Source organism: Clarias gariepinus, chromosome 19, assembly GCF_024256425.1.
Source record: "Clarias gariepinus isolate MV-2021 ecotype Netherlands chromosome 19, CGAR_prim_01v2, whole genome shotgun sequence".
In the NCBI taxonomy this organism is placed as follows: domain Eukaryota; kingdom Metazoa; phylum Chordata; class Actinopteri; order Siluriformes; family Clariidae; genus Clarias; species Clarias gariepinus.
In genome coordinates this window covers 14,896,183-14,908,384 of record NC_071118.1, presented here as the reverse complement: position 1 = coordinate 14,908,384, position 12,202 = coordinate 14,896,183, and the positions used below count along the sequence as shown (strand labels likewise).

Sequence of the window (12,202 nt, the reverse complement as noted above, 5' to 3'; positions counted from 1 at the left end):
CTCTGAAAATCTACATGATAAAACCTTTGACAAAAACATCAGTGTGGGACAAACTAACACACACACACACACACACACACACACACACACACACACACGCACACACACACACACACACACACACACACACACACAGTGGGTCCGCAGGTGGGCCTGTTTGTATACTGTTAACAAAAAGGCTGTGTATATACTGTTAGGCTGATTGTATAAGTCTATTGTTTGTGATTTTTAATCTGTAAATCATTGTGATTTATTAGTTTTTTAATATAAAACCAAATATTTAAGATTTCTGATTTTGTGCTCAAAATGGAAACACGGATATCAAGAACTTACTTTCCATTTATTGTTTGTTTTTTATTAGATTTTATTTAATTTTTTTCTTTTCATTTTTTTCATGTTGCATGACCCAGAAGTTTTTACTTGTTTCTTTATGTATTGTGTTGTGTTTAACCTGAAAAGCATTGTTAATTTTCATGTGATTTAAGGAAGCCAACCGTGTAAGCCTCTGAGACACTGCATTTCAACCAACATGAAAGCAGCTGCACAAAGCTTTTAGGGGTGGGGCTTTTACACATTTACAGCTTTACTTTGTACAAAATTATTATTTTAAATAATTAACAGAAAACATGAACTTACAGTATCTATAGAAATGTATAGTTTTTGTCAATAATTCTGTACATTTATAAATGGCTAAATGTATTAAGTTTCAAGAAATGCTATAAAGTATTAATTAAAATAAAAATACATGCACTAATAATAAACTATATTATTATTATTACTCGTTGTATATACCGCTTTATTCTGTATACAGTGTCGCAGTACACCTTGGATAGGGTCCCAATCAATCACAGGGCACACACACACATATACAGTATACACACATTCTAACAATTATTCACAATTTGGGAAATGCCAGTTAGCCTAATCTGCAAGTCTTTGACCTGTGGAAGAAAACCAGAGTACCCGGAGGAAAACCTACCAATCACCAAAAGAACATGCAAACTTCGTGCACACAGAGAGAGGAATTGAGCCTGGCTGGAAATCAAACCCGGACCCTGGAGGTGCAAGGGGTCAGTTCTAACCAATAAGCCACCGTGCCACCAACTATATTATTATTATTATTATTATTATTATTATTATTACCACTAAATTGACACTTAAAATGTCTGATCAACAGTTAAACTCAGGGTTATACCCCTTCACAGTAAGGTGCTGTACATGCCAAATAAAATGTATTAATTTAATTAAAGTTAGCATATTTTGATCAGTAACGTAAAATCAGCTAAAAGAAGTTTAACTCACTACAGAATGCTTAATTTACACCAAAAGATCTTCTTAAAATCAATGCTTTGGAAGTGACCAAAATGTTATTACAAACAGTAACATAGAGCTCAGGACACTACATGGAGGACACACCAGACAGGTGCCAACCCATTGCATGGCACTGGCACACATCAATGCTTTAAAATTAAGTATAAATAAGATAATGTGCAATATTCTAGTTATTTGTTCCTTCTTTCATTAAAATGATCTTTTGCAGAAAGGATAGGATTCAGTAAAATAAAACCAACACTGGAAAAAATCGAAAGCTAAAAATGTCCACGTCATGTTACTGGGGTCCATTGGTAAAAGATTAAAATAGTCAGTGCTCATAATCTGCTTTTCCACTTTTTTATTAAAGCACAAAATCAACAAGAAAACAAACTGCTATTCATTTTCCTTTTTAACTATTTTGGTTTTGAAAATAAATATTCTAATTAGTTTTAAATCTTTTTATTTATATTTAAAAGATTTATAATCTTTTATATTTAGTTTTATATCAAAAAAACAAATGATGCACAGATTTTCTCTTACAAGATAAAAAAAAAATGCAAGAAAAATGTAAAATAAAAAAAACAGCTTAAAATTTTAAATGTATTTTAAAAACTAACCAGGGGAAGAGGGTCTACTAAAGCTTACCTTTCTTTTTTTTTACCAGTTTCTTTAACAATTTGAGCTAAGCTGCCACAAATAGCCACAAACCATGTTTTTACTGTTGCTAAACATTATTTTATTTAAAACAGGTATACATTTTTGTTGTAATTGATTTAAATACATAAAACAACCAGTGCAGGTTAATTTGTTTTATTTTTACTTAATATTTTGTGTTAATTATTTTATGTATTTGTTTATTTTTGGCTGTGGAACGAATAATTTGAGTTTCTTTTATTTCTTATAGGAAAAATCGATTTGGTTTAGTGTTTTGGAATACGAGCCCGCTTCTGGAACGAATTATACTCATAATCCAAGGTTCCACTGTATTATGATAAATGGAATACTCCAGTGTTTTTCCTCCTAATCTGCATCTAATGTATTTGTACTGTGTGTCTGTTTCATTGCAACACTAATATTGGTCCAATGTAACAATTTTTATATATTTACATATTTTTTTATGCACTAGGTACTTTTTAGTTAGTTAGTTGATACTAGCTAGGAATGATGAGAATGTTGTTATGGTTACAGTCAGCAGGTCTTTTTTCAAAGCAGCACAAAAGGCATAATCACCAGCAAGTTTTTCTTTAAGAAACACCAAATGTGAAGGCAGCCCAGACTTCTATTACCTTTAATTATAAGTGAGTTTGAGGTAAACAGTTTTCTTTTTTTCAGTGCAAGAAAACATGTTAAAACTCTTGTCCTTGGCAATCGCACATACACTACAGATATAGCAGAAGGAAACTGACAAACAGTAGAAGAAGGCTGAGATAAAAGAACATTCATTTCAACGCCATTGGCGATGCTGAAATGAGCCTCAGTACAAAACGATTACTGTGCATTACAAAACACAGAGTCTGTCGGTACCTGACCCATAAACATCGCCCCAGAGAACCATAAAAGATAAAGCTTTCATATACTAGGTAATCTTTCGTTTCAGGAAAAATAGCATGTTCAGGAGAAGAATTACTGTACCTGAGTGCTATAGATGTTCCGTTCACAGATGCTGAGCAAGCTCTGCTTGGGCTAAAGCTTCCCTGGCGGGCATAGCGCATGTCCCCACAGCACAGGATCATAAGGAAGGCTCTGCGAAAAGCCCGGTTTAGGAAGGCATAGAGGAATGGATTTAAACCCGAGTTAATGTATCCCAGCCACAGCCATGTGGTCCACATCTGCCATGGCACGCTGTATTGGATGAAGGGGTCCAACACATTAGTGATGAAGAATGGTGCCCAGCACAAGCAGAAGCAGCCCATAATGACTGCTAGCGTCTTGGCCGCCTTGGTCTCGATCTTCATGCGGCTGGAGCCGGGGTGTTCATGACTGTAGTAAGTGGAAATGGGAGTGGATCCGGCACGCCTCAGCATCCGGATCTGCCGAGCGTGCTCCATAGCCGTGACATAGATGCGCTGGTAAGCAAGGATCATCAGGCCCAGAGGCACATAAAAGGCCACGGCTGAGCAGACGAGGGCGTAGGGTCGGTTCACCATGAATATGCAGGATGTTCTGTTTGAGCCATGGCTGAGCTTCCTTTCTTCAATCTGGAGTAGGAAACAATGGGTTTGTGTAAAATGTTCCAAAAAAGCAAAACAAAAAAATAGCACATTCAAGCAGAGCTGGGCAACGTGGCAACATGACAGTGATTTCTTCAATTTTAGTGGGAAACACCAGTACAATGAACTCTTTGTAAACATGTAGTTCAATGGATATTAAAAATACTTAGCAGTTAAGTAATTTATTTCTGTTGTTCCCAGTTAAGCCATAAATGTTACAGTGCATGGTTACTTTCGCTTTTTCTCAACCACTTTGTCCAAACATTCCTAACACTAGACAGTCTCTGGACTGTAAACTATCTGTTTGTGCCTATTTGCTTGTGTTGGTGTTGAGTTTTACCTATAGCTTGCCTGGATTTGAAGGTTTTTTTGGTGTCTACTTAAACACTGGCCCATCTCATAAAGCTTATTTTGTTAGCTCTTACAGTTGTTCTTCTACACATTAAGAAATTCATGATTTACGATTAAATGGCAGACCCCTTTTCATTTCATGTTCCAGCCTTTTGCATATGAACAGCATGAAAAGATGTAGATGTATTGTAGTATTGTATATTTTTTCACTTATGCCCCAATGCCTTTGATTCCCTTATCTAACTTAACTAACAAGCAGATGTACAGTTCATTCAACATTGTTAGCAAAACACTATGAAATAAAAGGGAAAAAAACAGCAGATGTTAAAATACTAATAAATGCACACTTCAACTCATAAATGCACAGTTCAATCCTATTTAGATAATATATTAGTTATATGTATACAGAACATACAGAATTTTTTTAAAATTATTTTTGTTTACTTTAGATTGGCAGTACAGGCAAAATAGAAACTGAATGAATTCTCTCGGGGAGACTGCCGCCAGCTGCTCTCTAATGGACCCTGATCATAGATGGCGTATGTAAAACACAGGTCACAGCGGTAATGTTCAACTCAGGACTGCAGTAGCCACACATTAGTCAAATGAGCTCCTCCTCTCTTTTGGCAGGTTATACTAAAAATATCTATTTTCATGGAAACTTGCAGGGTGCTTCTGCAGAATAGTGTTTCAGTTGCGCTGTTGGCAAGTCAATTAATCCGATGAAAAATTTCACAAGCAAAGCTCACACGCTGACATCAATTATCCACTTACAATGTCCTCGATGCCAATGGCGTTCCAGTTCTGCATGATGGGCAGAAAGGAGATGAACAAGGGGATAACCCAACATCCCCCCAACATCAGAGACACTCTCACCGGTGTCATCTTGTTTCTGTAGACCAGCGGCTGGCAGCAGATTGCATAGTACCTGCCAAACATGAGACAGATAAAAGTGGTGTGAAAAGTGGTGTGTGATATATAGACGTCACGGGGTGTCTTGCATAACCCCCTAAAACACTTATTAAACAAAACTTGTTTTTTTTTTCTTCATCTTGATATCACCCACCCTTGTGAATCACATTGCTATTTTATACTGTAGCATTTTTTTCCTGTCAGGCATGAGGTGAAAAAAGAAAAAAAGAGTCATTACTTATTGGGTAGGGAGAAAAGAATGAATGGCACAGTGGGATGAATAAAATTGCAAAGTCGAAGGCAAGTGTGCAAAAGTGTGCACGTCTCAAAATGAGTGTGTGTTTGTATGTGTGTGTGTGTGTGTGTGTCAGACAGAGAGAGATAGAGCGAGAGAGAGAGAGAGTGAGAGAGAGAGATAAAGAACGAGTGTTGTTGCTTTATGGCAGGTGCAGTACAAGAGGCACAGCTGTTCTCTTTAAAGCCATGCAGGATTGCATCATCTTAATACATAAACACTCACATTATTTATGTTAAACACTACAAATACACATAATCTCCTCAGAGCCAAACGAAGACATGCCAAGTCTTTTTGCTCTTGTGAACATATGCTATATGTGACATTACTTTCAGTGTATCCACATTATGCATAATAAACTATCCTTGCCCAGCTCACAAATTAGAGGAACATTTAAGTAAAATTTATAGCTGTTTAATGGACTGTTATATCCTTCGTGCCTTCAATTTCTCATTAATATCATACAACTGATTTGTTTCTTCGTGTTAGTTTTCTATTTAAATTTTCCCCATCCTGACAATTACCTCTGTCCGTACTAGAACTGGGCTGCATGGTCTAACCCCCTTTCCTGATAATGCATATGTTGTGTCCACAAAGAGAAAAAAGCAGAAGTGGAAGCGCAAGGCGTATCAGCATTTTCATTACAATAAGACTTCATCTCATCATGAGCAATATGTGAACTATGAATATGGCAAACTGATTATTTTTGGGAAAATTGTTTACAAACAAAAATCTAGACCTACATCAAATTCATATGCAGACTTCAAAAACAAACAAAACAAAAATCTGTGCTACCACTCACTCCACTGTTTCAGGCCCTACATCTGCCTATCAGAGCTCACTGGCCTATATATATTTTATGATGCCATAACTCATCTGTCACATATTCAGTACATCCTTTTTTGTGTTTTAAACAAAACGTAAGAAACCTTTTTTTTTTTTGCAAAAAATCCAATTTCACATAAAGGTGTTTTTTTACTTTACCGCACAGTCATTACTACATAAGAATAAAAAGCACATTTTGAATCATGATTTCTTCAAGTATGACATGTTCCAGGAGTAACATAGCTTTCCTGTTTGCTTGTTTTTGCAATCACTATCATCTGTTGTTGTCAGACAGCGCCTCTCAATATTTTACGATGAAATTTATAAAAGTGTTTTTAATTTCATATAAAACATTAAGAAATGTAATCTCAGTACACAGCAAAACCCCTAATAAAGTATTATTATTATTATTTCTTTATTCCTTTTTTTTTATTATTATTACTTTAAAACTTATTATTGAGTCTGGAGGAGTCACACACATCATAAAATACACAATGTATTATGTTTACTTTCCTACTTACTAAAATCTGCAGCAGTTAATACGGCCCTTTCAATATTTAAAAATATTATGCAATAAATTAGTAATACCACAATTCAAAAAAAAATTATAATTGATCTGTGAATGTTGAGGTTTTGTTTTAAAAAAAACCTGTACTTATACATACTGAGCGACACTGAGATTTGAGACAGAATCTTAAGCGCATCCATACATACTTGACATACTTATTTCACAAAGCACCAATCAGATGTGAGTGATTAACAAAAACAGACACATCAGCCTTGCACCATCGTGTGGGTTATCAGCATTAATTTTCAATGATCTACTCTAATGAGGGCTCTCTACCATTATGATAAAAAGGCCCCTGCTCATAACAAGACCATGCGTATGGCTAACCCGGCAGCTGTGTAATAAACAGGAAGTGCTGTGCAATTCAACCCACAATGATTATTCTAAGTAGATGGTCATAGCTTTGTTTCATCTCTCTGGGATTAGTTAATGCGACCTCATTTGCATGTTCCCCATGCTTTTACCTGTCCAGGGCAATGCAGCACAGGTGCAGTATGGATGCTGTGGTAAGCAGCACATCCAGCGAAGTGCGAACCAGGCAGAACGTCTCTCCCAAGCTCCAGTGGCCTGTGGTGAGTTCTATCGCTGCAAATGGCATCACTAAAAGAGCCACCAGGAGGTCTGCAAATGCCAGGGAGACAATGAAGTAGTTGGTCTTCTTCTTCCTAAATTTCGGTAAAAAAAAAAAAAAAACAGTTAAATTTTACCTAAAAATAAACATAAGCCTATCTAAATATAAGCAGTGTCACTCACACCATATCGTGATCTTTTGTCAGAAATGAAACATTTCTACCAATCCTAGTTTACAGAAATTATTGACAGGTCATTATAAAAGCACAGATTGGTTAGTGCACCAAAGTGATTGACGGTTACCTACGCAACAATCTTGCCCAGCAACGATACAAGAACTATTCTGGTCTCTGGGCTGCGTATTTCTCTGTCTACTTTTTTTTAACTGTTTTTAACGGGTGCACTTGTTAAGGTAAGATTAGACTTGATCTTGCTAACTACCTAACTTAGCACTAACTGAGAAAAAGAGTTGTGAATGGTTTGTGTTTCATGCCAATAACAATGTCTTACTAAGAACTGGGTAAAACGTTCTGGCACATCCTTTAACCTTATTGTATTCTGTATGCTTCAGTATGCCCATGTTTTATTAATACAGGGTACCAATTAGAGCAACCATCTAGCTAAGCTACTGAAGTAATGGAAGATGCTAACAATGTTGCTCGCCATTTATTTGATTAATGTCAAATCCTGTTCCTATCAACAACTCATGGCATCATATCTAGAGCCTCCTGTCCATTAGCTTCAGTAACGTAATATTCTCTCAGTTCACACTATTCAGTCTCAATATACACTTCATCTGTCTTTGTAAAGAAAACAAAGTACATTTCTCCTCAGAAATTTTTTTATTTAAAGTTATATTTCCAATTATTGGGTATTAAAGGTTATCCCCAAGCACTAGGTATTAAAAGTTGAAACCCTATTTATTATTATTATTATTATTTATTTATTTTATTTAAATTATTCATTATATTTAAAATGTATTTAAAAGTTAAAAAACAAGTTAAATAATTTTAAAAAATTTTTAATATAACTTTTTTAATAAATTGTCTAAAAAGATGGCTACAAGATATGATGAATGTGTAAGTCATGTCAACACAGCCAATAAACTGTACATTTATTTATTATTAATGTCTACTTTCGTTCTGTTAAAAAGAAATTCTGCAGAAATTCATGTTATCAACAGCATCAACTTTAGTTGGGTTAAATGGGTTGCTTCAATTAGTCAAGTCTACTCTCAGCAAAGTTATATGGAAATAAAGTTAGCTGATGACTTGAATGTACGTAATGATGAGGTTCTAAGATCAATGCATTTTTTTTCACGGATGGCATGGACAAATTCCAAGATTACAATGTCGATATTAATTGGGCTTAAATTGTACAAGAGTGCCTTTGGAAACATGAGGAATCATTTTCACACATGAACTGTACTGACCTTAACCCCACTGAAAATATTTAGGATGTGCTAGAAAATAAATTATTGAATGGCATTAATACAATGCAAATAATACACACTAAAGGCCTTCCAGCACTTCACCAGCTCTATCATGATTTGTTATGTGAAACCTGTTTTTTGCAGAAAGACACATAAAAATTGGTGGTAAATCAATGCAAAGTGGTTCATTTTTCATTTAAGGGTCACATCAGTGGCAAGAAGTCCCCTTACCTCAGTTGCCTGTCTCTTGATAGAGCCACCATCACCAGCAAATTACCAAGGACGGTCATAATGATAACAGATCCCAGGAAAAAGGTCAAAAGGATTCTTTCCAGGGTGTTAAAAATGTGCTCACTGACCACTTCATCAACTGATCTGCAAGCAATTAAAGCAGCAGAATCAACACAAGCACATGCCGTTATAAAATAATAAGAGTATTTTTAAAGCATATAAAATGTAGCGTAATGTGCAGTTTCTTACTCTTCTGTGGGGTCGGCCGTCGTGGCCATCACTGGTCATCTGCATGGAGACAGTCCAACGGGATTCCTCCACACTAAACATTGCAGCGCCTCTGCAAATACACATAGTAAGTGCAATTTCTCACATCAAAAAACTCAATCATGCTCTTGCAGCATGGTGTCCAAAGTGAGAGCACTGGGACCAAATTGTATAATAGCTTTGAGATCCAAACTTCAAAAGAAACAAGTCACACATTCAAACATTCACAGTGTGTGCTGTTGAGATAATTTCATTGTTCTCCTTTAACACCTTCACTCCTACATTAGGATCTTTTTAATTTTGCAGAATTTCACTTTATGATATGCAAGCATATATCAAGCATTACCAACTGACAGATTCACAATAACCTCATGCAATCAGATGCATAAGACAGAATCCACCATAACCTTGACCAAGATAGAGCATTTACTGAGAATAAATGAACGGTACTTGCTCAATGTAAACAAATAGATATTAATTAAAAAAGCTAAATTGAATATTTGAACTCAGATTAGTTAATATTTTCCCTGCTAAAATAACAGTGCTTAAGTGGTATAAATAAACTTTAAGCCGCTGAAGAAGTTTTAAGACAAAGCGTTTTTTAATTTTTTTTATCCACATTCCTATTTTCTCATCTGTGATTCTGTGATAAAGCCATTTGAGTAAAGTAAACTCCCTGTGATAGTCAAGACACCAGTTTGAGATAACTTTGTGACATAAAGGGATAGAAATTCCATACTTCATGTTGTTTATGCCAAATTCTGACCCTAACGTCCAAATGTTGCAGAACAAATCATGACTCATCAGACCAGGCAAGATTTTTCTATTGTCCACATTTGCTGCGCCCATGTGAATTGTAGCCTCAGTTTCCTGTTCTTACCTGACAGGAGTGGCACTCAGGGTGGTCTTCTGCTGCTGTAGACAATTTTCTAATTTCAGACCATGTGACATACCTTGATTGTAATGAAATGTTATTTAAGTTCCTGTCGCCTTTCTATCAGCTCAAACCAGTCATTCTTCTCTGACATCTAGCATTTTCACGTTCATTTACAAGGCATTTTCACTGGGAAGTTTTTTTTTCTTTTTCAGACCCTCTTCCATAATCCCCATCAAGGTTGTGTGTGAAAATCCTAGTGGATCAGTAGTTTTGTCACTTTAATCACCTTTCTTCCCCATTCTGATACTCGTTTGGAAATTAAAATATTGTCTTGACCATAATTACATATCTAAATGCACTGAGCTATGCTTTTAAATGCTATGTGATGGGCTAATTAGATGTTTGCAGTAAAGAGCATTGGAACATGTGCTCCGAATGAAGCAGGCATGAACGGTTCTTCTACCACCTACAGTAGCGCTAATTTTCTTTCCTGAAGTGAACAGAACATCATATAGAATCTCTAGCAGTTTGTACAGCTTCTGCAATAGACAATGAATCAATTCCTTCTGACCAATCAATCTCAATGAGAATTTAACAGTGCTGAAAAAATACATGGCTTTATTATAAAACTAAATGCCTTTAGATATAGCATGGACGGAAAGTAAAGAAGATCAAATAAGAACCATACTGTATTAACTAAATGCCATTCACTTTGGACACTGTCAAGTTTTGACCTACTTAAACAGACACACATACCCAACTACACACCTAATCATCATGCTATCAGCACAAGAATATAAGTGCTCTCGAGTGGTAGACGTTTTTATCTAACAATCACAGGATGGCCAAAAAGGAACGGACAGGTAGCCCTTTAATCTTTAGGTGTTTAGATGGTGTCACAACTTATAACTTGTTAGACATCACGCACGAGAATAGAATATCAACAACACTGAGAAGGTAAATAATCAATAGCTGAGTGGTGTGATGAAAGGGAGATACTGTGGACAACCTAAAGTTGATTACTTTCTTGTAATAGCACATCCCTGAGTATTTTATTTCTTTGCATTTTTCTATTCATAAAGGAATGACACACCTTACTTTTATCTGTTTATGTTGTGGGACGTCTAGAAAACAGATTTGTTCCTGTTATCGCTTTTGTTGGAACCCCAGTCTTCCTTTTTTTTGTATAATGCAATACCACTCACTTTTTCAAAGCAATGATTCTCATTAGCTAAGTGTTAAATTAGGCCCACCACCCTGTGCACTGTGATCACCACAATGTTGGAGCAACATTACTGCAGAATTACGATAAACCTGTGGTCTGTTGTTGCACTGCTAGTTATCTTGCTATAGAACAAAAAAAATCAATACTTTCTGACTTTTTTCACCAATCAGAATCCAGCGTCAATGTGCTATGGTATATTATATCGTAAAGGCAACAAAATATGCTGATTTAAATGAAAAACACACACAGAGACACACACAGACACACACACAAAAAAATCCATCAGTTTCCAATTTTGGGATCTGTGCCACATTTTTATTTTGGGTGGCATGATGACTTAGTGATTTTGTGTCGCACCTCTATGGTTGGGGGTTTGAGTCTCGCCTCTGGTCTGTGTGTATGGAGTTGTTCCCCCGTGCTTTGTGGGTTTTCTTTCTAGAGATGTAAGACTACAGTGCTAACCACTAGGACATCATGCCAACATAATAATAATAATAATAATAATAATAATAATAATAATATCAGACCTTAGGATATAATGTATTGTTAACACAGAATATTATTCATTATTATTAGCTATTAATAAATATAATATGATTTTAAGACAAAAAGGATTATCAGAGTCATGCAGTAATGTCATGAGAAAGCACAAGCTATTAATGCACTTGAAAACGTGACATTTTGTTATTGTCTCCGTATTCTTTTATATTCTCTTACAAAGGAAAGGTGGCAGGCGTTTATAAAGTTCAGTTCTTAAAAAATGATAAGTACATACTGTACGAGTATAGGCTTTTTTTAAAAACAAATGAAAAGTGTTCAAATACATGTAAGCATTAAAGTTTTTACCAGGGTCAGATGAAGGTCAAATACAAAACATGGCCATATGAATATAAAATATATCACTATAAGCAGAGCATTGTTGTTTCTGAATTACCAAAGACACACACACACACACTATTACCACCTCTATAGATGTGCGGGGATGATTGAGAGGTCCTGAAAGGCTGAGTACAGAAGAAAAGCACTTCATCATTAAGCAGTCTGCAATGCGGTAGCAGAGTGAGGTTCGGCTCAGTAAACACGGATGAGAGTCAAGTGTTTGCCCAGCTGTGAAATTCAACCCAT

The 12,202-nt window shown here is 35.8% G+C and overlaps 1 protein-coding gene across 4 annotated transcripts in view; it reads right to left on the bottom strand.

Moving 5' to 3' along the window:
* si:dkey-247m21.3 (5-hydroxytryptamine receptor 4) overlaps positions 1-12,202 on the bottom strand; it is a 47,280-nt gene that overhangs the window by 23,303 nt on the left and 11,775 nt on the right. For 3 of the 4 annotated variants that reach the window (XM_053477917.1, XM_053477918.1, XM_053477919.1), the window contains exons 2-6: positions 8,958-9,048; positions 8,709-8,852; positions 6,940-7,140; positions 4,650-4,803; positions 2,947-3,512 (exon numbers count right to left, since the gene is read on the bottom strand). In XM_053477917.1, coding sequence (XP_053333892.1) covers positions 2,947-3,512; positions 4,650-4,803; positions 6,940-7,140; positions 8,709-8,852; positions 8,958-8,986 — 1,094 coding nt within the window. In that variant the 5' untranslated portion in view covers positions 8,987-9,048. Of the gene's footprint in view, positions 1-2,946; positions 3,513-4,649; positions 4,804-6,939; positions 7,141-8,708; positions 8,853-8,957; positions 9,049-12,202 lie in introns of those variants that run through there. The other variant, XM_053477920.1, reaches the window with a different exon arrangement.